The sequence below is a fragment of the Cervus canadensis genome, chromosome 26 (genome assembly GCF_019320065.1).
Source record: "Cervus canadensis isolate Bull #8, Minnesota chromosome 26, ASM1932006v1, whole genome shotgun sequence".
NCBI lineage: Eukaryota > Metazoa > Chordata > Mammalia > Artiodactyla > Cervidae > Cervus > Cervus canadensis.
The window spans coordinates 27,662,695-27,690,501 of NC_057411.1; the positions used below are offsets into that span (position 1 = coordinate 27,662,695).

Below are 27,807 nucleotides of genomic sequence, written 5' to 3' on the forward strand. Positions count from 1 at the left end.
ATAAAATTCCCATTACTGACTACAGTTGACCCTTGAACAACACAATCCTTGAACTGCAAGGGTCCACTTATACTGGGGTGTTTTTCCAATAAATACATAGTACTGTACTACATGATCTGTAGTCGGCTGATGTAGAATCTTGAATACAGAGGTCTGACTGTAAGTTATACATCTGCAGGGGGATCTGGTGTCCTAACCCCTGCGTTGCTCAAGGGTCAACCATACTGTATATGCATTGAATCATTGATCTACTGATAAAATTATAAACTTTATGAGTCAATATTGGGAAAATATGAATAAACCCACTAAAAGTATCTACTTTATTGGCCACACCCACCCAAAACACAAACCTGGAAAACCTATCCGTGTCACCTAGAACATTTTCAATTACCCAGTAGACTGTTTGAGCTTCGGCAGACGGATTTCCTCCAGCTTCCTCAACTCAAGGATATAAAAAGGTTTTGGCAACAGTTGTATATTTTCTCACTGAACTGAAGCTTTCCCTTGTAGATAGACCACTATCTCTTCTGGGGCTAAGATTCTATTAGAAAAGGCTTCCCTGGCAGCTCAGGCAGTAAAGAATCTGCCAGCAATGCAGGAGACCTGGGTTCGATCCCTGGGTCAGGAAGATCCCCTGAAGAAGGGAATGGCTACCCACTCCAGTATTCTTGCCTGGAGAATTCCATGAACAGAGGAGCCTAGTGAGCTACAGTCCATGGGGGTCACATAGAGTTAGACACAACTGAATTACTAACACTTTCACTTTCATCTAGCAAACCCCACCTCGAACTTCATAGTGACCAGGGAATTCACTTCAGCCAGGTGCTTGGACAAGTCTGTGATGTCTGGCCAGTTTTACAACACTTTCACTGTGCTTAGCAGCCAAAATCCCCAGGGCCAGTCAAATGCATGAATGGCACCATTAACTCTACAGGCAAAAATCTGTAGAGACTCTTCAAATATCCTGCCCAAAGTCACGGTCATTGGTCCTTCTAAACCTTAGGTCTATGTATCCCTTTTGCAACCCATAAACTCTCACCCTTTGAGATAATCACAGGATGCCCAATGCTCCTAGCTCCTGCTTATTTTGATCTATAGCTAATAAGAGGATATATACTTGATTATTTTAAGGACTTCTAGATGGTGCAGTGGTAAAGAATTTGCCTGCTGGTGCAGGAGACACAAGAGACTCGGGTTTGGTCCTTGGGTTGGGAAGATACGCTGGAGTAGGAAATGGCAACCCACTCCAGTATTCTCACCTGGAAAATTCCAAGGACAGAGGAACTTGGTGGGCTACAGTCCATGGGGTTGCAAAGAGTCGGACACGACTGAGCACATAGGCATATACTTTATTATTTTAAAGACTTAATTTTTCCTGTTGAAAATAACTATGATTTAGTAGAACAATCTTTTTCACAGCATGCTCCCTGGAGACAAAGGTCTTCAGTATCATCTCTTAAAACCCAGAGATTTCATCTCTTAGAAGAGACATCTTCAAAGACATCCCTTAGGGACCTCCTTGGTGATCCAGTGGTTGAGACTGTGCTTCCAATGCAGTGGGTGGAGGTTTGATCCCTGGTTGGGCTTCCCTGATAGCTCAGTTGGTAAAGAATCCACCTGCAATGCAGGAGACCCTGTTTTGATTCCTGGGTCAGGAAGATCCGCTAGAGAAGGGACAGGCTACCCACTCCAGTATTCTTGAGCTTCCCTTGTGGCTCAGCTGGTAAAGAATCCACCTGCAATGCCGGAGACCTGGGTTTGATCTCTGGGAAGATCTCTGGGTTGGGAAGATCCCCCGGCAAAGGGAAAGACTACCCACTCTAGTTATTTTGGCCTGGAGAATTCCATGTACTGTATAGCCCATGGGGTTGCAAAGAGTCAAATATAACTGAGAGACTTTTACTTTCCCTTCACTTTGATCCCTGGTCAGGGAACTAACACCCCACATGCTATGTGGCATAGCCAAAAAATAAAATAATTTTTAAAAATTTTAATTAAATTCTAATCTTGCTGGAAGGGCCCTTACCAACTGTGGTTAACCAGTCCGCATACTGCTGAGATCCAGGGAACAGACCCTTGGATCCACACCTATCACATCTAAAGAAAGCACCAAACCCTGATTGGACCTGCACAGCAACTGGTAACTAGAAGTAAAGATTCCCAGGAACTGAAACAGATGACAGCTGAAGGAGACAGCTTTCCCAAGATGACCAGACCAGGCCAGGATACCTTTTCCCCACCGTTTCTTACCTTTTCTCCCTTTCTTGGAAAGACAATGCTTTTATGTGTACTTCTCAACCTGCTGCTTATGCAACCTGATGGTTGGCTTTGCCATCAGAAACTCCAGTCTGTACACGATAGCAGTGACTCTTGAGTCTGTTCTGTGACCAACTTTTCATTTATCCTTAATGGCACTAATTTCACTCAACTTCCCCTCAACGTTAGCTACAGAGTGAACCTGCTGTCAACATTCCCTCCCTGCTGTTTCCTCCTGACCACCACACTGATGACAGTGATGATCGCACCATCCTAGATAAACTAAAAATTATGGCACTACAGCAACCGCCCACTCAAGCTCCTACTTTTTTACTGTTTGTCCAAAAAAAAAAAAACTTAAACTCAAGTACCCTGTGCTGTCATGTTAGAGAATGGTCTTTTTGGCTTGGAGGAATCCTTCCAGAATGCTCTCAAACCATCACTGACCCCTGGTTGATTAATGTCAATAGCTCCATTCCCACAAATTCATTAATAAACAATGACACCTGAGCTGGAGTCCTTTGTGCTCATCTGGTTTCATCTTTGTTTGTGAAGGATGCTATCATCCCTGGGTTTATAAATGTCAGGATAGTTGGAGAATGGGAGGACAATGCTCACTAGGACATCTAGTTGTTCCACTGTCCATTTGTAACTGATCTGAAACTGGACCAACCCCTTCAGCCTACATCAAAGAACCTAAAGTTAACTGCCTGGCAGGGTCCAAGACCCTGGGTTTGCCTCATTGGGAGATCTTTCCTCCTTTCTTGGTTTGGAGTATACATTAGTGAGCATATGATTAGAAATCTATCCATCACCCTAGGTAACAGAGCTGACTCTTCACTGCCAGAGCAAGAGCTGCCCAACAACAGGTTTAGATTTCTGTCAACTTTAGTAACAGGAGAGCCAGTTATTTTGTCAGCAAGAGCAAGTTTATTTGGGAATAGCCACAGGAATACAATTTGGGATGTGTAAACTATGGCAGACCATAGGTAAATCCAGAGAACAAGAAAGAGGAATTTGTTTTCATAGGGAAAAGAAGCAGGTTGGGAGGCAGTGTAATCATGAAAGAGTTTACTGGAGGAAGCTAGCCGTCCAAAGTATGGAGACTTCTCACTGGTTGGCAGCTACAGTCTGATTGGCTGGGCTGTCATCAGAGTTTTCTTCTTCCTGTTGGATAGTAGAGTAGGCAACACCTTCCTGTCTGAGATGTAGGCATATATCTCTTCCTGTGTGGAGTACAGTCCCCACATACAAATGAGTTCCATTCCAAGAGTGTATTTGTAAGTCCAATTTGTTCGTATGTCCAACAAAGTTAGCCTAGGTACCCAACTAATACAATCAGCTATATAGTACTGTACTGTAATAGGTTTATAATTCTTTACACACAAATAATACATAAAAACAAACACACAAAAGAAAGAAAACATTTTAAATCTTACAGTACCTTGAAAAGTACAGTAATACAACAGCTTGCATATAGGGGCTGGCATCAAGTGAACAGGCAAGGAAAGTTACTGACTGCAGGAAGGAGAGGAGTTGGGAGATGGTAGAGCTGAAGGATGGTCAGCAATAGGAGATGGAGGGCAAGCTCCAATTTCACTCATGTCTGACTCTGATGGCACAGGTTCTGGTTCCTTGCTGGAACAAGATGCATGTTTGCCTCTTTGAGAATTGAAGGTTCGTATATAGGGGACTTACTGTAATCAGTGATGCATTGGTTGGGAGCAGTTCCCCTACAGGTCTGTCTCTGCTCCAGTTTTAGCTGAAGTTTCCTTAATTCTGCAATTCCTTAGCTAAGGTGGTGTTAGGTAACCAAACTTCCCTTGGCTACCTCCTAGAAGAACAACCAGTGCTTGTTGCTCATGGATACATTTCTCTGGGGAAGTAGAAACTCAATTACATAAAATCAGGGAACAAGAACACTGGTTACAAGTTTCACCTGATTCCCCATGGTCCTTGGATCTTTAGGACAACTATATAAACTGGATTTGTCATTCTACTTTTAATTTTGACTTGCATAACCATTTTAAGACTTTGTACCTGTTGGCTGGCAAATATCTGCAGGAATGATGCACCAAACAACATGATGTCAGCTCAACACTTCGCTTTCAGATTCCAAGGCTTACAAGCTTGACAAGACGTAACTTAAGAACGGGAGATGCCTGAGAGCTCCTCTTTACCTTCCTTGTTGCTCAAATGTGGCCCCTGTGGTTTCCAAATGCTATTTGGTCTTTCCACACAACACAACTCTTAGGAAGGGTCCTTCCCAGCACTGAGGGACACAGACAAAAATATTTCAGCCAAAACAACCTGATGCTTCATCAGTGATGCTTTCAGAGAAAGGTCTTAATCAAAAGGGAGAAATGTGAAAACAGATAAAACATGCAAGCATGCTAAGGTCACTTCAGTCGTGTCTGACTCTTCGCAACCCCATGGACTGTAGTCCACAAGGCTCCTCTGTCCTTAGGATTCTCCAGGCAAAGATCCTGGAGTGGGTTGCCACTTCCTCCTCCGTGGGATCTTCCCAACCCAGGGTCAAATGTGCATCTCTTATGTCTCTTGCATTGGCAGGCAGGTTCTTTACACTAGTGTCACCTGGGAAGCCCAGATAAAGCATACTTGATTTTAAATGGAGTGGGGAAGCCACAGAAGGAAAATTGTTATCTATGGTTACACAGCCAGCAGGAAGAAAGATTTTTTGCATTTCTCAGCAACAGCAAACTGACCATAGCTTGCAACCAATGTGAAACAGCAACAACCTTGAACTCTTGTTCTCTTCTAATGAACTTTTGTTCAAAACAGTGCTCCCTAATTTCCTCCCAGATTCCAATAAAAGCTAAATTCCTCTTTGTTTTTTAGACTTGCCTATGGTTTGCCATTGTGTGCTTGCCTTGAATTGTTAACTCCTCTGCTATTCCCTAATAAACTCCTCTTTGCTTAAAAATAATTGCTGTTAATTTTATTTAAGGCTGGCAGACACTTCCAGAAGCACTTCCTAATGAATAAGGAGGTCTTGCCTGCTCATTTCTTTATAAGCTGAGATATGACCAGATAGGTATAAATAATGGTGAGAAGTTAGGAATAAAGCCTGAGGATATGGCTTGCCCTCTGAAATAAAAAAAATTATCTTTGAGTTGTTCAAGCTAGCATAGAAGCAGCTCAGAGGAGGTCAAGGCAAACCTTGAAGAAAGGACGCCTATTACCCACTTTACCATGCCAAGCTCCAGACGGATCCTCCTCCTCCCATTGCACAAGGTTGAAAAGTTTAATGAGGAAGAAGCCTGTATTGGTCATAAAATATAATCTTTTCACTTTATTTTTTAAAGTGCAGCTCTTCAAAAATTTCATTTAAAAAAATCATCTGTAAGGAAAAAAGAAATAGGCTTAATTTAAACTGATTTTAATATCCTCGTAAGTGAATGACCAAACATCAGGCTAGGTTTATAAACTTCAGAAGATCCTTGCAATCAGAAAAGGTATCCTGTCCATCAGTGGCTGCCAACATGGTTCAATTGTAGGGACAGCAGAAAGGACTCCTGCTTCTTTCTCACATCTTTCCTCTCACCTATGGACTCGCTGATGCCTACAACAAATTCTGAGTGTCCTTAGTCCTTCAGGGTCTGTCTGCAAAGGAACTGGGCTTGCCTCCCTGTTACTTTGGAGACACAGAAGTCTACAGATATTTGCCCCTCTGTGTAAGTGAAGAGGTAACACTTTGCCCTGAAAGCAGGTTTTAAGAAAGGGCAAAGGTCGCTGGGCATCAGATGATTAGCTTTCAAACAATTCAAAATAAATACCTAATTGTGACATTGAGTACATACTGTCACCTCAGTCATGTCCAACTCTTTGCAACCCCATGGACCGTAGCCCACCAGGCTCCTCTGTCCATGGGATTTTCCAGGCAAGAACACTGGAGTGGGTTGCCATTTCCTTCTCCAGGGGATCTTCCCAACCCAGCAATTGAACCCAGGTCTCCCGCATTGCAGGCAGATTCTTTACCATCTGAGTCACCAGGAAAGCCCAATTGTAACATTAACCTGACACAAATGACGACCATACACCAGATACCTGTCAGAAAATATTATGTATGTATAACTGTTGAGGATGCCACTGTCTTCCAGGAGAAATACCAACACACATCTACCTGCCCCTAGCCCCACCCCTTGGGGAAAAAAAAAACAACTTTAGCAAACCTTCATAGAACAGATGAACTCTCTCTTCTGCTTTTAACACGGGTTCCTGATCCTAGTTGTGTACTTGTCTGGGCTGGCAGCACTCATTACAGTAGTATAGATTGTGTAGCTGAAAATAAAGAGAGGAATTTTAATATACACATCATTTTCTCTAATATCCAAAGAGGGAAAAAAAAAATCCCAACCTTTCCCCTAACACTTGGGATCAGGGACAAGTTTAAAAATAGAGATCCACGTATGTCAGAATAATTAAAAGTTATAATTCAAGCAGCCACACAAAGTGTTCTTTCCTATTCTGACAACACTGTGGGAGGCTGAGTTTAAATTTAAAATTCTCAGATCCCTCTGAGTTCCTCCGTGGCAGGAGGGAGAGCTGGCTTTGGCCTTCAGCCTTGCTCTGCCTAGCTCACAAGTGGCACATGCGTGGACACTCCACTGTTACATCCAGGCTTCAACTGCGACACCCAGCCATCCCCCACCAGACACAGGGCCTCCACAACGGCTGCACACTGCCCTCAAGGGACCACCACCAGGAAGCAGACCACACAGGCCCTGGAAATGGCTTTGGGGCTGTTCAGGCCAAGAATTCCAGAGTCCTAGGTACTTGGGTCAGACTCTGAGTGGATTCCTTATATCATGGGAGAGTCAGAGGAAGGCCAGAGTGGGGCCCCTAGAGCTCAAGAATCAAGACCAGGGGCCCACCTGCCTAGATCTAAGGATGAAAAGTACCATGTCACTCATTCAACATTCTGCAGAGTGAGAGATCCCAATAACTTGGGTGTGTGCGCACACACACACACACACACACACACACACACACACACACACACACTCAGGTACTTCACTTCATTCCTTTCATCTACCTCTTGCCCCAGACACTAGCTGGGATGCATGCTCACAGCATCTGGAGCCAGGCTATTTAGGGATAGGTGCTGGTACCCTGCCGGAGAAGGCAATGGCAACCCACTCCAGTACTCTTGCCTGGAGAATCCCAGGAATTGGGGAGCCTGGTGGGCTGTCGTCTATGGGGTCGCACAGAGTCGGACAAGACTGAAGTGACTTAGTAGCAGCAGCAGCAGCAGCTGGTACCCTGCAGCTGAATCGTACACCGGCCTGAAGACAGCACTGTGAGCACAAGCAGAGCTCATCCAAGGGTGATGAAGGTTCCCAGGACAGGATCTGTTACTTATTTGGTCACAATTCTATTCTCCATCACTGTTGCAATATTTCCTCTGCTGATAGCCACAGAAGAGGATGGTGTTCTACTGCAGGGACATGTAATTTTATAGCGCAGCACAAGGGGGCAGCATAGAGATCACTGCTTCTGTTCAGACATTTCTACCAACCTCACACATAACATAGACTTCAGTTCAGTTCACTGGCTCAGTCGTGTCCAACTCTTTGCGACCCCATGAATCGCAGCACCGCCAGGCCTCCCTGTCCATCACAAACTCCCGGAGTTGACTCAAACTCATGTCCATCGAGTCGGTGATGCCATCCAGCCATCTCATCCTCTGTCGTCCCCTTCTCCTCCTGCCCCCATCCCTCCCAGCGTTTAGTCGATAGTAATCATTCCATGTAAAGGGCCTGACAGTCAGGGATCTGTGTTCTTTCTGGTTCAGGGATCATTATCATTTAAACCTAATTCCTTTTGGGTTTTCAATTACACAGTAGAGAAAAATGCTTCTTAGTAAACTTTAGAATTTCTGACAAATCTCTTTTGACAAAGCATTTCAGATGCCATTTAAACATTCGTAGTCTTTTTAACTCAGTAATCCTACTTCTGGGAATTTAGGCCAAGGAAAATAATACAAAAGCGGGGTGGGAGGGGAATAATGTACTAATAATATTTATTTCAGAGCTTTAATGAGGGAAAACTAACAACTAGAGAATGTTTAACTCAATTATACTACATTCGATTGTCTATGATGAAACTATTTAAAATTATACGGGCTGTTTACAGTATGGAAACTGCTTTATTAAAATAAATATTAAAACTATTTGATTATACTATTAATCTTTAAAAGAAACATCATTTATATAACTTTTAAAAACTGTAAGAACACAAAAATAGGTTTTCATCTATTTTTTTAAATGGATATTGAAAGGGCAAGATTGTGCCCTAGTGGAAGTGGGTTGGAGCTGACTCCGGGAGGCTGGTGAGAATCAATGGTCAAATATTCAGGAAGGTTATGAGCCAACTGTAATCCTGAAGTAGGTCAGGGAAGGTATTTACACCACGGAAATCAATACATGCTACAAATCAGGAGAGTCTTGTTTTTGCTCTCCCTGCCATCAACGAGCTAGTTCACTAGTACGGTACTGGGTCATTTTTTGTGTGTGTGACCCAAATAACTCATTTGTTCGAGTGGGAAAATACTAATTTGTTTTTTCTGTTTTTGGCTGTTAGAATATGTTTACAGGAAATTTTTAGCAATTATCTTTTTATCTGGACATACTTAAAAACAATTCCAAAGAGATATATTCTTGTTGTGGTACAAAGTGAGAAGAGTAACACCAGATTTTAAAATGTCATTGTAAACATATAGCTGATTCACTTTGCTGTAGAGACTAACATAACACTGCAAAGCAATTATACTCCAACAAAATTTTTTCTTTTTTAAAGAAAAAAGTGTCATTGTACCCAAGGAATCTTAGAACACCCAAATACTACAAACATTCTTCTAGAGGCCATCAGGAAAACTGCTGTTTTACATTTGTGTAAAAGAGGATGCTTTCAAAGAAAAAATATCAACTGGGTATTTGAAACTAAAAATCACTTTACAAATTTTATCTGTACTAGACTGTTTCTTGAAGAATACCATTTTGATATTCTTGCCTTGGAGAAAGAAGCAAGGATGATGAGAAAGTAGGAAATGCTGGGCTTGGGAATTTATGGAAGTATAAGGAGACAGGACTCTGCATTGACTTGCTTCCTCTTTTATGTTAGTAAATTAAGCCCTGCCGCAGTGAGCTGGCCTCAGGTGTTGATAGGGCAATCAGGCATCACAAGGAGGAGGACGGGGCCCGGAGGAGTGGACTGTTGGCCCATTTAGCCTTGCTATGATGGTGACAGAGGACCCTCAGAGAGCCCTGTGCAAGTTTGGCAGGGGCTACGCTTCAAGTTTAACTAAGAGCCTCCTGTGGCACCGGCGACACGGCCCAGCGATTCACCTCAGAAAAGGAGGTGGGTGAATCCAGCCTGTAGATCCGAGAAGCCGTAGCTCACAGAAGCCAACTGTCAAGGGCGCAAGCTAAAAGAGATTCATTCACTTGGGCGCTGAATCACCTGTGAAATGAGGATGAGGGTGGCAGAAATGCCCAGGGGAGATAAAGGAAAGCCAAAGGTGTCTATAATTTAGCCCTCAGAGTGACATGAAGGAGCTCACAACCAGGGAGGGTGGCCCCCAGCTCGCAGATGGATTTAGGATGAACATGGCATGCCCTCTTCTTCCAGATCACTCTATCCTCCTAACCTTTGGTTTTCTCCATGGACTTCCCACTTGACATGGTAAGTGAGTTTATCTTCCCCTCCCTGCCTCCTCCCTGCTCCTGCCAGTAGAATGCTGGTCCCAGGAGAACAGAGACTTTGTCACTGCTGTGTTCACAGCACCCAGAAAACCTGCTCTGTGGGGGCCCTCAGGGCCCTGCTGAGCCAGAAAGCGCATGAGAGTCTGCCGTGCTGGAGTGATGCATGATGCATGCTTAACATGTCACTTACTTGTTATAAACTGGAAACACTGATAAGACCTGCATGGGAAAAATCATATTAAAAGACAGTTAAAAATACATAAATTTAATTTAAAAAAAGACTGCTAAAAATTTAAAAAGATACATGCACTTCAATGTTCATGGCAGCATTATTTACAATTGCCATGATATAGAAGCAACATAAGTGTCCATCAACAAATGAATGAAGAAGATGTGATATATGTGTGTGTGTGTGTACGTGCACACATGTGCACTCAGTCGTGTCCAATTCTTTGCAACCCCATGGACCTCTCCTCTGTCCATGGGATTTTCCAGGCAAAAATACTGGAGTGGGTTGCTATGTGAATATATATACACACACACACTATATATACATATATATATGTATATATAAATACACACCCACACACAATGGAATACTAGTTAACCATAGTTAACCATAAAAAAGAATGAAATATTGCCATTTGCAACAACGTGGGTGGACTTGGAGGGCACCATGCTATGTGAAATAAGGGAGAGAAAGAAAAATATAGTATGATATCACTAATATATTGAATCTAAAAATTAAAAATGAATATATATAGCAAAACAGAAACAGACTTATAGACAAGAGAACAGACTAGCGGGGAGAAAGAAGGAGTGGAAGCAGATTAAGGGTATGGAATTAAGACATACAAACATATACAGTAAGATTCAAGGATATGTTATAAACCACAGGAAATATAGCCAATATGTTATAATGACTAGAAATAGAATATAACCTTTAAAAACACTATGTTGTAGGCTGTGTTGTGCTGTGCTGAGTTGCTCTGGCGTGTCCGATTCTTTGCGACCCCATGGAGTGTAGCCCACCAGGCACCTCTCTCCATGGGTATTCTCCAGGCAAGAACACTATGTTGTATACCTGAAGCTTATATAGTATTTTATAGCAAGTATTTCAGTTCAGTTCAGTCGCTCAGTCGTGTCTGACTCTCTGCGATCCCATGAACCACAGCACACCAGTATACTTCAATAAAATACTACTACCAATAAATAAATGACTATTAAAAGGTAGGAGAAATACATGCAGAAAATCTACAGGAAAAAAATTACTTTGGTTTATCTTGGGGTGATAGTTTTGAAACCTTTCTCTTATTTTTTTTTAAACAAATGAACATAAGTTACGACTATGCCTTTTTTTTTTTTAACATGCAGAAAGGTTAAGACGGACACTTTAATCTACATGGTTACAAGTTCAGAAAATGTCATCTGGCTTTGCTTTTACATGTTTTCAACCAGGTAAAACTTTAACAACGCTTGATTTCAGGGAATTTTTTTTTAATCACGATTGAGAAAGACACCAAACATCCTGGGTAAAAACCGGACACTCTGACACAAGTTACCTGGAAGAGCGTCTCCAGGCTGAGGTTTGCCTGGCCCGTGGCATTGAGGGCTTTGATGGCGGGTGTTCTGTAAGGACAATGATCAAAGGTCACTTGGCACTTCAGGAAACCCTGAGTCCCTCCAGCTCTCACTTGGGGAGGCTCAGTACCAAGGCCAGCCTCAGTGTCTCGCTTTCCTCTAAACAGACGCTGGCCCCACGCATGGGTGCTGCCTTGCCTCAGAAGACCATGTACAGTCATTCAACAGCCTGGCCCTGTGACCAGCTGTCATTCAACACACGGGCCAGTAAAATCAAGGAAAAGTATATGACTACTTGCTCTTTGGGGACAAACTAAATTACAATTAAAGAGTTTTTCAAAATTAGAAGGGAAATTAAAGCACCCAGGTTTATTTATTTATTGTTGTTGTTTGTATGTTTGCTTTTTTGGCCATGTGCAGAATCTTAGTTTCCCAGACAGGGATCAAACCCAGGCTCCCACACAGGATTTCAGAACAGGCTTTGAGTGCAAAGTTCTAACCACTGGACCCCCAGGGAATTCCTCAGTTTAAGTATAGGAAATATTTTCCTTCCAAAAATAGTCTTACATAGAAAACCATGAATCTTGTTCCATCATTTCCTTTTAAAGATGAGTCAACAACAGAGAGAGACTCACAGACTTAGAGAACAAACTTAGGGTTGCTGGGGAGGAAGGGATAGTTCGGGAGTTTGGGACGGACACGTACACACTGCTATGTTTAAAATGGGTAGCCAGCAAAGACCTACTTGTATAGCGTAAGTAACTCTGCTTAATGTTATGTGGCAGCCTGGATAGGAGTGAGCTTAGGAGAGAATGGATCCATGCATACATACATCTGAGTCCCTCTGCTGTTCCCCTGAAGCTATCACAACATTGTTAATCAGCTATACCCCAATGCAAAATAAAAAGTTTTAACAAAAAATAAAAAGAGTGGGAAGAAAATGGGTCAACAGAGGCTCAAGAGGCCACCCAGTGAGTCATCAGCAGAGCTAGTGGGGAAATCTAGGGTTCCTGACCCCAAGGCCAGAATCAACCTTGTCCTCCCAACTCCCAACCGGCTTCCTGTCATGCTCTCTGCCACATACTACACTCTCCCATCCTGGCCGAGGCCCTGGCCAGGGGCCCACGTACATCTTCTGGGAGGGGACGGCACCTGGAGTCCTTTCGGCTTCCTGGAGCAGGAGGGGCACGTTCTCCGGACCACAGGGAAACACTGCTAACCAGGCAGGGGGCGGAGCGCTTCCTGGAGCAGGAGGGGCACGTTCTCCGGACCACAGGGAAACACTGCTAACCAGGCAGGGGGCGGAGCCTACCTTCGGTCATCTCCTCTAGGCACTGGCTTCCAGTGGTCATAATTTGTCTCCACTCGGAACCACCTGCAACAAAGCACATCATCTTGTCTTACCCAAGGTCCTTTGGGACACAGCTAAAGAAAAAAGCATATATAAAAATAAAGAATATCTCTAGGCTCATCAATTAAAAAAAAAAAAAAAGATTATTGATACAAAATGACCAGAGCCTTTAATTCTACTCACGCTCCATTTAAAGGATCTAGAGACCATATGTCTGCGGGGCCACCTCTGTTCCTCGTGATGACCACTCCCTCCTTGGGGGATATGCCGCCAACAATGTAATAAACATCTGCAATAAGTGGAGTCTTGGCCAGTTTGTAAATAGCTGCTTCAAAGTTTTCTGATTCACTCAGAGTCTGAACAGAAAGACAAACCTGCATTAGCATCATCATAGTTGTCACTTATCCACACCAGGTGATGGACAATTGGTCCAAAACACATACTCCTGCTCTATGAACCCATGGCTATAATCTTGAACTGCTCTGCCCTCATTCCCTTGTCATCAGGGCTCCTGAGATGGAGGAGGCTCCAGTGGAAAGGCAACAGCAGGAGGATTTTTCTCACAAAAGAAGAAAACTTTGACATGTTCTTTTGGGGCGAGAAGGCTTCCCTTGTGGCTCAGCTGGTAAAGAATCCTCCAGCAATGCAGGAGACCTGGGTTCAATCCCTGGGTTGGGAAGATCCCCTGGAGAAGGGAAAGGCTATCCACTCCAGTATTCTGGCCTGGAGAATTCCATCAACTGTACAGTCCATGGGGCTGCAAAGAGTCAGACACGACTGAGCGACTTTCACTTCACTTGGGTGAGAGACCCTGCTCACCAAAACAAAGGCTGTATGATTTCAAGGCAGATCACCCTGGCAAAGGTCTCCGCATGCTCTTTACTGATTTGTTCTCTCAGCTGGCATTTCTTGAATACCTATCCTATGTGCCAGGCACTGTGCTGTGTGGCAACAGAGCTGTCAATTTGATGGTCCTTATTCTCCCCAAAACTTCCATAGATGAAAGTAAAGTCAACAGGCAATAGCAACACAACGTAATGAGTGTCAACGCCAGAGAAGCAGATGCTGCGGAAGTCACAGCAGGGGACTGGTCCTTACCCAGGCCATTGAGGAGACCTCCAAGGGAGGTGTCACATGAGCTGAGGTCAGAGAGGCAAACAGAAGTCAGCCCAGAGAAAGCAGTGATTGTGTGGGGTTGGGAGTGGGGGTGGGGAAGAGCCGCAGCTCAATGGAACAGATTGGCAAAGGGCTGGAGAGGAAAGACAGCGAGTTGCGTTAGAGCGGCAAGCTGAACTGGACTTCCTGAACACTTCCTCAGGTCCACAGCACGGATGGTTAAGGGGATCACTTTCCAAATCTTCTGCTTCCACATGTACTCCCTCCTCAAGCTGATCTTGCTGGAGAAAGTCCTGGCTACAGGGCCAGTCCCTCCCACCTGCACCTTCACCAACGCTATTTCATCACTCTTAGAAAGTACAGCCATCTCACCCTCCTGAATAGTGCCAAAGCCCAGTGTCAAGGGTAGGGAGAGGGGCAGACAAAAGAACGATTCAAAACACTGGTGTCTGCAAAGGTGCCATCATTCAGCATCATAAACCATTAACCACGGCAAGCTTTGTGGACTTTTCCCAGCCTTATGCGTATCACCTGCTGTCAGGCTGGGGTAGTGAGACTTGAGTTGGTTTGTTCTGAACTCAGCAAAATTATATGTGAGGCAATAGGAGATGATATTGTGATGGAATACGTGATGGAATATGTTTTAGATTATGTTACCTATAGCATCCCCCAAGTGCTAGTGAAGAATTCATTGCCTCTAACAGAATTCTGTGAGAACAAAGCCAAAGAACATCAGTAAGAAATCCTGAAAGTAGCTGGACTTCCCTGGTGGCCCAGTGGTTATGACTTTGTGCTTCCAATTCAGAGGCCATGGGTTCGATCCCTGGTTAGGGAACTAAGATCCCACATGCCACAGGGTGCAGTCAAAAGAAAGAAAGAAAGGAAGAAATCCTGAAGGCAGTGGTGACTGCTATTATTCACCCTAGTGGCATACTGAGGGGAAGACAGGAACCTTATCTATCTCAGGGAACAGAGGAAATGGACAGTGACTGCTAACGGGTACAGGTTTCTCTGCACCCACTGCAGGGGAATGAAGATGTTCTAAAACTGTAGTGATGGTTGCATAACTGTGAATTATACTAAAAAGCTAGTGAGTTGTATATTTTTAAATGGATGAATAGTATGGCGTATGAGTTACAGAGCCATTACCTCAGTTAAATATACATCTACCTTATGACCCAACAATTCCACTCTTAAGTACTTATGTAACCAACTAAACTGGATATAAGTTTACAAAAAGACTGGCACAAGAATTTATACACAGCCTTATTCATAAGCACTGGACCACCAGGAAAGTCCAGCTACTTTCAGGATTTTTCTTACTGATGTTCTTTGGCTCTATTCTCACAGAATTCTGTTAGAGGCAATGAATTCTTCACTAGCACTTGGGAGATGCTATAGGTAACATAATCCAAAACATATTCCATCACGTATTCCATCATAATATCACCTCCTACTGCCTCACATATAATTTTGCTGAGTTCAGAACAAACCAACTCAACAGCCCCAAATTGGAAATGACCCAATGTCCATTTATTAACAATAAAATGGATAAATTGTGGCACACTCGTACAACTGAATCTTCAATAATAAAAAGGAAAGAACTAGTGATACCAATAAGGATGAGTCTGAAAAATATGCTGAGTGAAAGAAAAACAGTCTATATGCTATGATTTTGGGTATATGAATTCTAGAACAGGCAAAACTTCTTATACTGATAGAAGTCAGAGTGGTGCCTGGCAAGGAGGTGGAGAGTCAGAGAAGGTTGGAAGTTGACTAGGAAGGAGCACTAGGGAAAATTTCCAGGGACATTTGGAAACAGGTGCCAACTAAAAACTGTCACCCACTGTGTGCCTCCACAAAGATCAGGTCACTAGCTACTGCAGTCACTGACCTTCAACACACTCTGAAAGGAGTTCAAGGTGGAGAGATCAGGAATGAGGCATTTTGTGCTCTGGAAAGAACCGGCAGAACAGGGCCTTAGAATAGTTACTTTCAGGAGAAGATTTTATGAGCCCAATTCTTTCATTTCCTCATATCTAGGAAAGCATTAAAATCATCAAAGATGACATGTGCACCTTATGAGTAGCAGCAAGCCTCTGCCAAAAGAAGTGCTTGACAGCCAGTCCCCCTTCACTGAAATCATATATTATACTGACCTTCCCCCATCTCTTTGAACCAGTTTCTCAAAGCTATCTGAAATGATGACTCCCTGGCTATACTCCTCATTTTGCTGCAAATAAAACTTAACTCACAACTCTTACATTGTACATTTCATTTTAGTTGTTAGGGTCTATATTTTGCATATGTTTGGTGGTTACATAGATGGATAAATGAGTGTGTAAAATTGCCAGAACACACTGAACAAAACCCTTAATATTTCTGCATTTTATTGTATGTAAATTATAAAATGGAAAAAAAACACTCTTGGTATTTAGATTCCCCTGAAAAGATTTAAATTATAGTTTTATTTTTAAATGTCAACATGTCCAATACATTGGATTTTTGCAGCTTTTTAATCTTATGATGAAATATTTTAGAGATTATCTTAAAAATATGTGGAGGGTGCAGTGTTTATCAACATATTTAGGGAATATTCAAGTAAAAAGTTTAGGAAAATTTCAAGCCTAGGGAGTCTTGATTACTTACACCAGGACAACAAAAGGCCCAAAAGGGAGGCAGGGCCAGCTCCTTTCACCAGAGGTGTGCTCCAGAAAAATGTGCTTTCTGTGGTCAGACCACGATTAATACGTGGCTTGGAACTCTGCTGACTAATAGGTAATGTAAAGCCGGATGTTCCTTTTGTTGTGCGTAGAGTTATCTTCTAACACATTTGTTTTGCTCATTAAGATCCTTGCCAATGGAGATGAATGCATTTGCAGTTGGAGATTCTAAAAGAAGGGTACATCTATATCCTTAGAAAAGCTTGGTCTCTTGTTGCAATCAGCTGTTGTGGAAAACTGGAGCCTATGACAGAGATTCTCCTTCTTGACCAAACTCTAGCCAGACGCCTTGGACTGCTGCCTCTTCATGCTTTGTATGCGCCATGTGCACAATTGTTCAGTCGTGTCCAGCTCTTGCAACCTCATGGACTGTAGCCCTCCAGGCTCCTCCGTCCATGGGATTCTCCAGGCAAGAATACTGGAGTGGGTTGCCATTTCCTTCTCCAGGGGATCTACCCAACCCAGGAATGGATCTCGCATCTCCAGCATTGGCAGGCAGGATTCTTTACCACTGAACCACCAGGGAAGCCCTTAGGGTGAAGTGAGCTCGACAAGTAAAAATACTTACAGTGCGGATAAGCCAGCTGACTGGTGAGTGTCTCTGAAAAAGGGCTGCGATCATATTCTCCCACCACCAGCCTTTATCTGCCAAGGAAGGAATGACAATGTTGACACACACTAGAATTGCTGCCCCAGAGGCACATTTATTGTTCAGGCATTTTAACTCAATCTTAGCAAGCTAATCATAGAACTAGTTTTCATTAGGTTAAGGTTTAAAAGAGGTTTGTTTTTTGTGTTTTTAGCCTGTTCATACCATAACTATCAGTTAAACAATCTGAGCCACAAAATGATGGAAGCAAAGCCCCTTTTGTTCATTCTCTGTAAAACTTCAGTAACTGTCATGCTGTGGTTTGGGTACCACTGGTTGAGAATTAGTCTCATTCACAGCTGACACTTAAGGAAACGATGAAGAACTATAAGAGGATAAAGAACTATTACGGACACGGATACATCCTCAACCAGCATCTTCCTGGTCAGGCTTATATAAAAAAGTAAGAATACATCAACAGAAATAAAGAGACTCCTGGTACATGTCTTTCTCCTTTATTCAGCTGCAAATTCCTGAGGACAGAGGCCAAGGACAGAGCCGAGTTTTCTCCAGGTTTCCCACATGTTGGGTAACTGAGTGGTGTCCCCTGAACCTTGGGCCATGGCGGTGGGCTGTATAATAGAGCAACGAGGCAAGGACCCAGGAGATCAAATTGAGAACCATCTCTCCCATCTACTAGCTATCCTTTCACCTTGTAGCCTCAGTTTCCTGTTTTGCATAATAGATTCAGTTAATAATATTAGCCCAGCCTAACTAACAGGACTGCTGGGAGGGTCTAATGAGACAACTTAGAGAAAATTTTGCACAGAAAATGCACAGATGTTGCTTGTATAATGCCATCATTATATCCTCTGATGACTGCAACCGTTTCCAGACAGTCTTGTTTCCATCTTAACCCAACACGATCTAGCCTCTATAGAGCAACCAAATGAAAGTTAAGAATGTAAAAGCAAAACATATCTGTTCACCCTGGCCTAAAATCTTCCTATGAAAGTCGCTCAGTGGAGTCTGACTCTTTGAGACCACATGGACTACTGGAGTGGGTAGCCCTTCCCTTCTCCAGGGGATCTTCCCAACCCAGGGATTGAACCAGGGTCTCCTGCATTGCAGGTGGATTATTTACCAACTGAGCTACCAGGGAAGCCCTAGAATCTTCCTAGGGCTTCCATTTTGCTTAAAACCCAAACTCCTCCTCACAACCCTGCCCCTGGCTTCAGCCTCCTTCTCCATCTCTAATATATTCCCCTTTACTCCATCCTGTAGCCACATTATAGTCTTCTGTTTCTGGGATTCCTTCCCCAGCTTCTGTAGACCTGGGTCATATGAGTCAAGCCTTCCCTGACCCTATCCCTGCAGTACTTGCTCCATGCCCGACTTCATTCTCTACCACATCTTCCTGTTTTACTTTCTTGGGAGCACTTATCAGTAGCTGAAATCCTGTTCATTGCTCACATGCACACTGCCCGCCTTCCCCCACTAAAATGGAAGTACGGAGCATGGAAGGTGTTTCATGTGCTCCGTTGGCTGAGTGAATGACGTACTGGGATAAAACTGAACAGGGATAGAGCTGAAAATGCTTGGGAGTTTGTTGTGAGTACCTCGTTCGTCACCAGAAACTGTAAACTTGTGTGGACTCTGACCCGTCCATAATCCTACATAGCCAACAAAGGTGGTTCCTGTGTAGGCAATCTGAAATCAAGAGATAAGACATCATCTCATTACTCCAACCAAAAGTACTTTGAAATACCTGTTTTGCCCCCAGATTTCATGGATTTCTTTTTTTAAGTTCCAACCTAATACTCTGAAATAGCCTTCTAGATTTAACTTTGAGGGCCTAGGGACAGAAGTCAGTGGGTCTGTGACCTTGGATGAGGAAAAAAAAAAGATACATCTTTATTTTCACTAACTTCTAACTGAAATTTTACTCCCTCTGTAACGAATAAATGCAAGAACTCATGTGGTTATAGAGTGCCTATGGTCATCACCAGGAGAAACTGTAGGTATTTCACATACATAATGGCATCATACATACATATCTTGAAATATCATTCATACTTATCACTATTCTGCATTTATGGTGGAGTTATTAGACCCATTGTTAAATTTTACTAGCTAATGCATTAAGAAAAGTATAATCTAGAAATAACTGTATTTCAACATAACTGGTTTTCTTCACAATGTTGTACATTTCATTTTATGTATTTATAAAACATTATTAAGAAGGGGTCAATAAGCTTCATCAAACTGCTCCATACAGAAAAAAAAGAAGCTCCATACTAGAAGTAGCAAATGGGCTTCCATTTAAAAACTTGTGTTGACTTAATTATAAGAAATTAATATCATGCTCTTATAAACTCCACAAAGTAAAGGGAAACAAGTGAGACTGTTTACTAATAATCAAATTTAAAGTTTAATTAAGTAGGATGACAATATACAGCCTTGACGTACTCCTTTCCCAATTTAGAACCATCTGTTGTTCCATGTCTAGTTCTAACTGTTGCTTCCTAACCTGCATACACGTTTCTCAAGAGGCAGGTCAGGTGGTCTGGTATTCCCATCTCTTTAAGAATTTTCCACAGTTGATTGTGATCCACACAGTTGAAGGCTTTGGCATAGTCAATAAAGCAGAAATAGATGTTTTTCTGGAACTCTCTTGCTTTTTCGATGATCCAGCAGATGTTGGCAATTTGATCTCTGGTTCCTCTGCCTTTTCTAAAACCAGCTTGAACATCTGGAAGTTCACGTATTGCTGAAGCCTGGCTTGGAGAATTTTGAGCATTACTTTACTAGCGTGTGAGATGAGTGCAATTGTGCGGTAGTTTGAGCATTCTTTGGCATTGCCTTTCTTTGGGATTGGAATGAAAACTGACCTTTTCCAGTCCCATGGCCACTGCTGAGTTTTCCAAATTTGCTGGCATATTGAGTGCAGCACTTTCACAGCATCATCTTTCAGGATTCGAAATAGCTCAACTGGAATTCCATCACCTCCACTAGCTTTGTTCTTAGTGATGCTTCCTAAGGCCCACTTGACTTCACATTCCAGGATGTCTGGCTCTAGGTGAGTGTGAGTGATCACACCATCGTGATTATCTGGGTCGTGAAGATCTTTTTTGTACAGTTCTGTGTATTCTTGGCACCTCTTCTTAATATCTTCTTCTTCTGTTAGGTCCATACCATTTCTGTCCTTTATTGAGCCTATCTTTGCATGAAATGTTCCCTTGGTATCTCTAATTTTCTTGAGGAGATCTCTAGTCTTTCGCATTCTGTTGTTTTCCTCTATTTCTTTGCATTGATCACTGAGGAAGGCTTTCTTATCTCTCCTTGCTATTCTTTGGAACTCTGCATTCAAATGGGTATATCTTTCCTTTTTTCCTTTGCTTTTCACTTCTCTTCTTTTCACAGCTATTTGTAAGGCCTCCTCAGACAGCCATTTTGCTTTTTTACATTTCTTTTTCTTGGGGATGGTCTTGATTCCTGCTTCCTGTACAATGTCATGAACCTCCATCCATAGTTCATCAGGCACTCTGTCTATCAGATCTAGTCCCTTAAACCTATTTCTCACTTCCACTATATAGTCATAAGGGATTTAAGAGCTTAATTATTCAGTGGATAACTTGTTATTGGGCAGACAACCTATTCTTTTATTTTTTTATATTTATTTATTTGGCTGTGCCAGGTCTTTGTTGCAGCATGCAGGATCTTTAGTAGTGTCATCTTTTTTTTTTTTTTTTTTTTTCAGTTGCAGCATGCAGGACATAGTTTCCTGACCAGAGATGGAACCTGGCCCCCTGCATTGGGAGCATGAAGTCTTAGCCACTAGACCACCAGGGAAGTCCCAGGATAACCAGATAACCTGTTCTTAATTTAGCAAAACAATTTATTGGTCATGAGCCCTCATCAGAAAGACAATACCCAAGTGTAAACAGTTAAATTTGATGATAATAGCCTGAGCACTGAGAAAAGCCAAACCAATAATAGACTGTTTGCCATGGGAGCTCTAGAAGTAACAGAAACAAATTAAACAACTGTTGGTTAGGGTGAGTCTAGAGGGAGCGGTTGAAATTATTTTTATTGCATTTATGTCAATTTTTAAGAATTTTTTCTTACTGTAGAATAATGGAGAAAAGCATAAAGTAGTAAACAAAAATAATTAGTGTCCCCTCATTCAGTAATAATTACTAACATTTTGGCAGATGTCCTTTCAGAATTTATTTTCATGGATATTCTGTCATTGCTACCACTTAAAACCATTTTGAAGTAAACCTTCAGCTACAAATCAAACTGGTAATAGTGCTGAAGTGAAGGAATGAAATTGGGAAAAGGAGAAACTTCCACCTTAAATTTAGGTACTGTTTGAATGTTTATGACAATTTTTGTTTGTAAAAGCAAATGAGTTTTTAATAAATGAGTTTCTAGTATTTGTGACTCAACCTCTAAATGCAAAGAACAAATGAAATAAAATCCTTAAACAACGTTCTCCCGCAAAGCCAAGGTCTGACTTTTGGATGCTCTGCTCTGTTTCATGGCAATGATGTGCTTTGGGTATTTCAGCAAACACTGATTACTACTATATCCCTAGATTTTTACACAGAAATGTGAGAACAGTACACATTTGGTTGTACTTTTAAAGAAACTAGGATGAAAAAAAAGATTTAAGTATAATTTCTTAAATATGAAAAATAAGAGAGTCATATGGGTCAATTATAGTTGTAAAGAACTATTTATTATTTGGCCACTATTTATCCAGCATCTACCTTGTGCTTTGCATAGATCACTTCATTTAACCTTTATAATTATCTCCATAAAGTAGCCATTAACCTCTCTGAGCTGTAATCTGCAAAATGGGTATAAGTAATTTCTCAAGTTCACAAAGGAAGTGACAGAAGTAAGATTCAAACCCAGCCCTGTTAGATCCCCAAAGTAGGTGTTCCTAGCCATTGTGCTATCCAGCCCCTCCCTATTCTAGCAGCTGCCTGAACATGGAAAAGCAACGAGCTGACTTAGTATCAGAAGTAGACGATTGGGACTTCCCTGGCCATCCAGTGGTTAAAATTCTGCCTTCCAGTGCTGGGGGTGCGGGTTCCATCCCTGTTAGGGAACTGAGATTCTGCATGCTGAATGGTCCAGTAAAAAAAAAAAAAAAAAACAAGTAGACGATTGATCACACCTCCATAGAGATTTCCCTAGGGAAAAGTGATTGAACTGTGTAAGCAGGTGCTCAATAATAATAAATGACTCTCATTTCTACAGGCATACTTGATGTAAATCTCTCCATAGTTTTGTTTTTCCAGGAGGTTGATATTTTTTGTATCTTAAATTGATAACACACTTAAGCTGCAGAACATCTTAGTGATGGCCAACTGGTTAGCAAGTCTCTGATTTCTGAATTTTACACTGTACGGACATACCTGCCCACTCTTTATGAACTGTACATCCACAGTCAAGTTGCGTAAGAGACTTCCAAAAGGATAATCCAGATTCCGGCCATGGTAAATGTGGCCTTTGGAGTCCTGAGCCACAATACTTGTGCAGAATCTGGGAAAAGGGAAAAGTTCAACATGAACAACAAAAACAAGAAAAAGGAAATGAGCTTTTCATTTTAAAAATAAGTCCTTAAAGTGTTTTTTTTTTCCCTTTTATAAAGAACCCATGTGCTATGTAATCCTATGGATTCATAATTCAAGATGAAAAAGACAGCTGGACACAGCTCTAGTGCTTCTTCAGTGTTACTAGACCTTTGCTCTCAGCACACACGACATTGAAAACACACTGAATGAGAATTTCATCCTAAATCTAAATCTGAAATGGATCTACTCTGGGCTCAGCGAGATCACTGAACTTTGCCTGCTCCTCTGCTTGGAAGCATGTATTTATTTAACATGCTATTCAAAGCTGGTTGAAGCTCATCTCTCTTCCAAATTTCTCAGAATAAGTACAATGGCACCAAACTATTCTGCCTCACAAATTGTTTCACTTTCTCTTCTTGAGAAAGGGGTGAACAATTTAGGGGTTTGGCACTTTTCCAGTCCTTCTTAGGACTCCCTGCACAGAGCTAACAAGAGAAAAGAATCTTTTAAGAACTACCAGCCAGAGAGATGTATTTTGAGGAAAAGAGGAAGAGGTTTGTTAAGATGTCTAAATGTCCATATTCCCTGAGAATATGTAATGTTACATAAAAAATATTTAAATATATTATGTTGAATTCTAGGGCAGGGGAAAGATACACACACAAACTGAAAGGAAATATCCTGAAGGATGGAGGGTCATTTCTGAGTAACAGGATTGTGGTTAATTTTCTTTATTCTTTTCTTTATTAATTTTCAATAATGATTACATAGTACTTTTATAATTAAGAGAAAACAAATTTTACTTTGTTGTTGTTTAAAAAAGGAAGCCTGGTCAGGTCTTAATTTTTTCCAAGGTTTCTGGTGGCACCTTCTTGGCGGTGATGCCAAGAAGGAGACAAAAGAGACGCAGGTTTGATCCCTGGGTTGGGAAGATCCCCTGGAGAAGGGGATGGCTACTCACTCCAGTATTCTTGCCGAGAGAATCCCATGGATGGAGGAGCCTGGTGGGCTATAGTCCATGAGGTCACAAAGAGTCGGACACAACTGAGCAACGAAACCACCACCACCACCGCCATCGAGGTTTCTGATCTTCAAAGAGTTCATGTCAAGAAGGGAACTGACAGAACACCGGAAGTAGATAAAGTCTGTAGACGTTCTGTCAAAGGTGATTTTTCAAAATTGGGGAGGCAACAGTTCTGTGTCCTGCCAAATGTTTTTTCATGAGAGGCCCCCAAGCACAGGCGACATCTAGGGAGCCAGGCTCTGCTCTGGGAGACGCGCCGCAGTGCACTGGGGACACGTACTTTTACCAGCAGCTCCGATGACTCAACATGCACCTGACTTTCAGCAAATTGTCCCCTTTGAGGCTCAATTTCCACATGACAAAATGTTAACACCATCTCCAGGGCCTCGTACCTACTAGGCTCAATAAAGGGTAGCTGCTGCTGCTGCTAAGTCACTTCAGTCGTGTCCGACTCGGTGCGACCCCATAGACAGCAGCCCACCAGGCTCCTCTGTCCACAGGATTCTCTAGGCAAGAATACTGGAGTGGGTTGCCATTTCCTTCTCCAAAAGGGTAGCTAGTCTTACTTAAGTCTGAGCAAAGTCCAGGATATAGTGGAGGACAAAGGAGCCTGGTGTGCTACAGTCCATGGGGTCACAGAGTCATGACTTAGTGACTGAACAACGACAACCACAGTTTTGCTTAATCTTATTCAAAAAATCTTATACCAGAAATGAGGACAAAACATTTCCTTTGTTAATGCTGGTGGAATCTGCATTAGCACTGCAAGATGCTTTTCCTTGTCAGGCAATTCAGTATATACCTTAACATCAAATCCAAAAGTTAGAATATTTTTACTAGAACTTTTGCTTTAGTTGGTTTGAACACAGTGACTCCAGCAAAAGAAGAGGAAAATGAAAATAACTGATTTTTTTCATTGAGAAAGTCACATGTCAGAATAGCAAAAAGATAGGGGTAGGAGATGAAGAATGACAAAATTAACTCGGGTCAATTGAAAAGCACTTTAACATATTTGTGTCTCTCTGTGTCTTAAAACATTTCCCTGAAGAGGATGGCAGTTACAGTGCTTCTTAACCTATCCTGCCTAGGTATTCTAGGAGATGCCAAGAAGCAGTAAAGTTTCATTAGCCAAAGGGGAAAAAAATGGGTTTTTAAAATATCTTTTGCAGGCAGAAGTTATAAGTATCTAAAAGATGTTACTAGATGAAGCTGGTCTGGCAAAACAGTAAGTCCTGAAGACAGAAATCAAGTCAAATCTTACTTCCGAGACCTGTTACTGGGCCCACAGACTTGAGGCTCCCCCCGACTCTGCCTGGGCTCACCCACACACTCCTCATTGCCTTTCCCTATGTGCACCAGGGCCGATCATGCCCACTGCAGGTATCAAACACTGGCTAGCTCTACTAGCCAGAACCGTGTAGCCTGTGCTCCCACCCCGGAAGAAATGGGCTGAGAAAGAGGAATCATGATCACTAGCCATGATGATAAGGTTGGACAGTCACTGGGTTAACTTAAGCGGGGGATTATTTCAAAACTTTCCTGGGAGACTACGTGTTAGCAGAGTTTTCAAAGTGGGAGGCTACCCGGATTGGAGAAGGGAAAAAAGGGGGCTTCAGATCCAAGAATAACAGTTCAGTGTTGAGGTCAGAGAAGGTGCTTTTCTTCTTGAAGCTCATAATCTGCTGCTCAGACTCACCCAAAGAAGAAAAGAGGAAGCACTGCAGGCTTCTGGGGAGCCCGGTCACCACCCTCTTTTTATCACACTGAAAACACATCTCCTCCCACTCAATGTCGCCGGAATCCCCGCTAAATTCCAAGTAAATCCGCGCTAGCGCTGCGCACTCACGCGCTGAACTCGTAGGCCAGGTTGAGAAGAATGCAGTCGACCAGGTTGAAGTCCAGGGCGTCGCACATGCCGCGTATCTCGTCGATGAAGGGCTGCGGCAGGAAGAGTTCCAGCTCCCGGACAACTTTTCTGATCAATGCGAGGGCCCACTGGGGGACATAATCTCTAGAAAGGAAAAACCACGAGGGTGTCTGATCTGCTCGGAGGTCGGTACTATGCGTGTGTACTGGGGGTGCTGGGGAGAGGGGGTAACCTAAAGCTTTCGTCCTCGGGGTGAGTTCTAGATGCCTCCCTTAACCAGAGAGCTGACAATGCAGGTCCAGCCAGCATCACCCGAAAGCGGAGTCCAGGAGAGAAAAGAACATTCAAGAGCGGGAAGGAGGGCGACGGAGAGTGGTTCCCAAAGGGGTCAGCCTGGGGTCCCTAGAGGCCTGCTAGGAGTGCGTGGGGGTGAGTTCCCTACTCTGTAGCTGAGCAGCCGGGGCGACAGCCCGGGTGACAGTCCGCTCGCCACCTTGATCCAGAACGGCCGGTGGACGGGCGTGCCATTGGTGACACCGGACTTGAAAGTCAAACCAGCCGCGCCGGGTCACCCCCGACCCCGACGCGGCCGGCCCGGAGCAGTGGCCAGTGCCAGTCCAGATGCCCGGGGACTGGAGAGTGTTTGGGCAGCACGTGTCCGGGCTTTGCCACACTCCCTCCCGCGCCCGCGCCCCCTCGCCCGCGCTCACCCGATGATGTGGGCCATGGCGGAGCGCAAGAAGTCCCGGTCGTAATGCTGCAGCACCCGCAGCCAGCGCAGCTGGGGGGCCGCGTCCAGGCTCACGTTGAAGAGCGGCGGGGCAGGGGGCGCGGCGCCGGCCGACACCCCGGCTCCGGCCAGCAGCAGCAGCAGCGCCAGCGCCGGGCGCGCACTCTGGCCGGCGGCTCTCATTGCTCGGGCGGCCACAGCTGGGACCCTGCGGCCAGCCGCTGAGCCCCGGAGGCGCTCTGGGGCAGGAGGAGGAGGCGGAGCCTGGGGGCTGGAGGGGGAGCCTGCGCGCCGCTCGGCCCGCCTGATCGCTGGGACCCGGAACTGCGAGTAGAGCCGCCTCTCTAGCCTAGCCTGTGGGCTCCCGCCCCGATGCCTCCATACCACGCCCCCGTCCCCGCCCCCGGCCAAGTGTGCGGCCGGGTTCCCGGTCCCGGGATGCTAAATGCGGCCGCCGGCTTTTCGCTGCCGCTCCCCGCCCCATCCCACCCAGGTGGGCAGAGAGCGTGTAACCGGCGGCGTGGAGGGTATTTAAGAAAATGATTTCAGCAGTGAAGCGGGACAGTCCTATTGGCGTAGGAAGAGTCCTACCCCCCACCTTATTTGCTTTTAAATTCTTTAAAGGTTTATATGGATTTTATAAGGGGAAGGAGAGCTTTTTCAGTTCAACAGTCCCACTTCTCAGTTGCTTTTTTAAAAAGCTAAAAACTTAGCTAACATCTATGTGCCAAGTGCTTTTGCCCTTTCTGTCTCATCTAACCATCAAAACAAGCCAGAACACTGTATCACAATCTATAAGGGATGGAATGGGGTGGGGGTGGGTGGTGACAGAGGCAGAGGGACGTTCAAGAGGGATCGGATACACAGAGTTATGACTGACTGACGTTGATGTACGGCAGAGACCACCACAGCATTGTAAAGCAATTCAGCTCACTTCAGTAGCTCAGCCGTGTCCGACTTTTTGCGATCTGGTGACTGCAGCACGCCAGGCTTCCCTGTTCATCACCAGCTCCCGGAGTATGCTCAAACTCATGTCCATCGAGTAGGTGATGCCATCCAACCATCTCATCCTCTGTCATCCCCTTCTCCTCCTGCCTTCAATCTTTCCCAGCGTCAGGGTCTTTCCCAATGAGTCAGTTATTCGAATCAGGTGCCAAAGGAGTTTCACTTCAGCATCAGTCCTTCCAATGAACACCCAGGACTGATCTCCTTTAGGATGGACTGGTTGGATCTCCTTGCAGTCCAAGGCACTCTCAGA

The 27,807-nt window shown here is 43.6% G+C and overlaps 1 protein-coding gene across 2 annotated transcripts; it reads right to left on the reverse strand.

The window, feature by feature from the left end:
* Positions 1–1,362: 1,362 nt before the first annotated feature.
* NAAA (N-acylethanolamine acid amidase) lies at positions 1,363–26,864 on the reverse strand. Of its 2 annotated transcripts, none has more exons than XM_043448393.1 (11): positions 26,530–26,864; positions 25,799–25,963; positions 22,770–22,896; positions 18,960–19,050; positions 17,320–17,396; positions 13,096–13,268; positions 12,874–12,936; positions 11,543–11,609; positions 10,171–10,199; positions 6,450–6,558; positions 1,363–1,617 (listed from the first exon to the last, which is right to left on the reverse strand). In XM_043448393.1, exons 1-10 carry the CDS (start codon positions 26,730–26,732, stop codon positions 6,483–6,485), a joined length of 1,071 nt encoding a protein of 356 aa, XP_043304328.1. In that variant the 5' UTR covers positions 26,733–26,864; the 3' UTR covers positions 1,363–1,617; positions 6,450–6,482. The 2 variants fall into 2 exon arrangements, with proteins under 2 accessions (XP_043304328.1, XP_043304327.1); XM_043448392.1 differs by lacking the exon at positions 1,363–1,617 and adding an exon at positions 3,167–5,617.
* Between the last annotated feature and the right edge of the window lie 943 nt (positions 26,865–27,807).

Bases quoted from the DNA above. Each gene is read 5' to 3' on its own strand.
- NAAA (XM_043448393.1), bottom strand. From the start codon at position 26,732: ATGAGAGCCGCCGGCCAGAGTGCGCGCCCGGCGCTGGCGCTGCTGCTG. The intron at 13,269-17,319 runs GTAAGTATTTTT...CTTTCTGTTCAG, and splicing joins TCAGCTGGCTTATCCGCACT to ACTCTGAGTGAATCAGAAAA. The intron at 11,610-12,873 runs GTAGGCTCCGCC...TTGTCCTTACAG, and splicing joins CCTAGAGGAGATGACCGAAG to AACACCCGCCATCAAAGCCC.